The sequence below is a fragment of the Cucurbita maxima genome, unplaced genomic scaffold (assembly GCF_002738345.1).
Source record: "Cucurbita maxima cultivar Rimu unplaced genomic scaffold, Cmax_1.0 Cma_Scf00014, whole genome shotgun sequence".
In the NCBI taxonomy this organism is placed as follows: Eukaryota; Viridiplantae; Streptophyta; class Magnoliopsida; order Cucurbitales; family Cucurbitaceae; genus Cucurbita; species Cucurbita maxima.
In genome coordinates, this window is record NW_019272030.1 from 166,356 (window position 1) to 170,200 (window position 3,845).

General features: G+C 33.6%; 1 protein-coding gene across 1 annotated transcript in view; it reads right to left on the reverse strand.

Annotated features, from left to right (window-relative positions):
* Window positions 1-2,665: 2,665 nt before the first annotated feature.
* The window catches only part of LOC111489348 (homeobox-leucine zipper protein ATHB-17-like), a 2,818-nt gene continuing 1,638 nt past the window's right edge, over window positions 2,666-3,845 (reverse strand). Inside the window, exon 4 of the mRNA XM_023137525.1 lies at window positions 2,666-3,070. Coding sequence (XP_022993293.1) covers window positions 2,746-3,070 — 325 coding nt within the window. The 3' untranslated portion in view covers window positions 2,666-2,745. The remainder of the gene's footprint in view (window positions 3,071-3,845) is intronic.

Genomic DNA, 3,845 nt, shown 5'->3' on the forward strand with positions numbered 1-3,845 from the left:
ATTAGATATAACCGAAATTTTCTAAGCATAGAAGATATATATTTTGGTGATTCGTAGGTGTGAATGGGTCTCGAAGCAAAGTAACAAAAGGAGGCATTTTTAATGGAGGATGGAAGACATGTTGAATGCATGTTTGATACAAAATTTATAGGGTTTGGAGAAAACCAAAGTGACCAAAACAATCAATGTCAAGGCCCTCACAACCATTGTTTTTATGTTTGTTTTGAATAAACCTCTCTCTTTGGCTGCTAGGAAAGACCCATGTGATGTTGTTTAGGGCCTCTTTGAGAATTTATTCCAAATGTTCGGTTGGGAGGGAGTTAACAACAAACCCACCATTAATACTCATCCTTTCTTGTTGGAACCATATACTTACAGGGTTTTGATTATTCATATTAGGGACATCCTTGATTTGATTGTCGTCTTCAAACGCCTTCAAAAGGGGTAGTTTTTCGAGTAGTCGTTATGTATATGTAAACCGAAACAAAATTAATTGTTCAAACCGGGTATCCGTACATAATTTGTCAATACCCTGTTGATTTGTTGGTTTTCAAAAACAATTCAAACTTTCTTCTATATTTATAACACGACCCTCCTTTGTATTATTGTTGCGGACAATGAACCTTAGAATCTTCGTAATGATATGAAATTATCTGTTTTGGCGAACATTCTTATGAGTTTACTCTTATTGAGGCTAACTCTTTTGCCTTTTGGAGCACTACGACAATCTCATAGAGCTTAACCACTGACATCATGACTATGTAATTGAGATTTATAACTTTGGTTCGTTGTTCAGGATTACACACAGGCACTACTTAGTCAAATATGACCTTGATACTGTTTTTTAGGTACCACAAATTTCATTTATCTTCATTAAAATACGAAATCATTTACATTTATCATAAGCTCTCATGACTTTACCAAAAGACCATATTCAAATGGAAATAGTAAGGATAGTTCACGTCCATGCATTACTTTTTTTTCCCTCCCTTCTCTCTATAGCAAGAGGGACCTCCTTGCTATAGGATGAATTCATTCTATCGACAATAACGTGGTGTAGGACAATGTCAAAGACTAACCCTTGGACCTTATTCCAAATATGTTTCGTCTTCTCTGTCCTTATCTCGGCCCATTCTCTAATCTAAATGAGTATTATAAGAAATGGATATTCAAATAGTACAAATTTGAATATGTTCCTATCGAAATTTGTTTATAACAACAGTTACCGTTCGAGAACCTGACTTATTTGGAGTAAGTATGGCAGGACCCTTATGTGTTGGGATGAATAGTTAGTAAAAGATAATTGATGGGTTTTGGTTGTCTCCTTCAAATTATTCATCAAGTTTAATTTCATCCCTCAATTTTATTTGGGGAGTGGTTCGAATCTCAAACAAGTTTTCTTACTTTATGATATTTGATTAGTAATCCAAAATTTACTTTCTTTTGAAGTGATTCCTTGTTGTTTTGAGATTTTTGAATCTTTTAGATCTAAATGTCTTATTCTTTAATAAAGATCAAATTTCTAAGAATACTTTTTATATCATTTGAAATGAAATTATCTTAATATAGAGTTTTAGCATTTGTGACAGAGAGTTATGGGTTTGAAATCTAATTAGCTTTCATGTTAATACAGCGTAGAGGAGGTAGGATGGGCAGTTGGTCAGATCTATTTGAGATCGTACATGGACAGTAGTTTGAGTCAGTGGCTCTCTTAGGGTTCCCTCATCTGGGATCCCTGGGAAGAGGATCAAGTTGGTCCTTGCACTTTGATGCACTATCTCCCTTCAACCCTTACGAGCGAAATGCGGCAAAAGGAAGGAAAATCCATGTACCGACCCCATCGTCTCCACCCCTACAAACTACGAGATCACCTCAAGGATGCTTTCGGGATCCAGTGGTAATAGACCAACCATAGAACCCTGTTCAATAAGTGAAACACTAAAAATTCAGGTTGGGGGGTCAACTTGACCGACTAGAAAATAGGTTTACAATCCACAACTTATCCTACCCCTACTTCTAAGATTATTATGAAAATTAAGAATATTTGACGCTTGTAATGGAGGTTAAAGATGTGTTGTGTGTTGTGACTTATGAATATTTGATATTTGACGTTTATGATATTTTAAATGTTTGTAACATATATTGTGAATAAGTATAGTTTTTTAAATAATTATGGAAAAAAAAAACGGACAATCAACTCAACTCAGAAATAGAGAGTTGAGTTCGAATTATGATCTCTCAAATAGAGAATTGGGTTCGATTGTGATCTCTCGAGTCACCAACACAACTAGCACAACTAGCTCACAGTTTAATTGTACTCTCTCGAATCACCAACACAACTAGCTCACAGTTTAATAGTGTTTCAAAAGGTTTACCAAACTCGAGTGGACAGTAATGAACTAAAAAAAAAAATTCATTATCCAAGATCAATCTCATAAAAATGGGCTTATGGGTTGTGCATGAGAATGATGGGCTTCTTTGCTATCATCGTCTCCAAAGATCAAACTCCAACACAAAGGGCTAACCAGATAAAAAGCTAATTTTTAAATTTTAATATTGTAGTATTTTTAAATAGTAACTTAAATCTTAGATTCAAATAAAAATAAAATAAAACAAAATTAAAAAAAAATTAAAAAAAGTGAACCTATGCAGGTTATGTTTTCAATGGAGGAACAGCCTAAGGTCATTTTCTAACCATGGTTTGTCGTCATTTGTTCATTTCTGGCCTTCTTGGTCGGCCGATCATCAACCTTGCGACGGCTGCTGCAACTTGAGGGCGGACCGAACCGCCTTCGGTGGCGTTGCAGTGGTGGCAATGGCGGTCTGGGTGGCTGCAGCCCTACTAGATGTTATGGTGGCAGCGGTTACGCGCTTGCACTGGGGACACATGGTTATAGTGGACACCGGGAGGGGTGGCTGTCGGCCGTGGCTTGAGTCGACGGCTGGGAGAGCAACCTTAATAGCTCTGAGCTCCTCCAGTTCCCGCCGCAGCCGGCGGTTTTGCTCCGTCAATGAGCCAAACCACCTCCTTAAATACTGGTATTCCATCTCAGTTTGCTTCAGCTTGCTCCTATAATATTACTGTTATTTGTTAGATCAAATTTTGACAAAAATATAAACACCACTCTACTAATTTTATAAATTATTAGGACGTAGGATTAGATTATAACCCTATTTTCAAGTCAATCAGGTTGACCCGATAAAAATCATACCGAATTATCAGTTTTTCAAAAATTCAACTTAATCCTCCACTAAAAGAAAATATATTATTGAATTAGAGAAATATAAATATGCTACAATGTCAAACCTTACCAACTAAATGTCACATAACCAAATCGACACACAAAAATATATATCAATTAGCAGTTGATCGTTAACAATTTACAAAATTTGTTAGTTTAATTGAAATAATTATGCAACTCAATATTATTTAAGACAAATTGAACAGAGAACAAAAAAAAAAAAAAATGACAGCACATCAAATTTGAATGATAGATTTTATTAGTATTTTTTTTTTAAATCTCTCAAAATAATTATTTTTCGAACAAATTTATGGTTTGGATATTGAAATTTCTTATATTTATTATAAATTTTAGAAATTTCTGAAAAAAATGGATATAGTGTTGAAGAAATGAGAAAAGAGTATCTTTAAAAAATAAACAAAATTAGAATTTCAAGGTTATTAATAAAAATGTTACAAAAAAACAATAAAACTATAAACAGGAAACCGTTATCAAGCACATTTACGTTTTTTTTTTTTTTTTTTTTTTTTTTTTTTTTTTTTTTTTTTTTTTTTTTTTTTTTTTTTTTTTTTTTTTTTTTTTTTTTTTTTTTTTTTTTTTTTT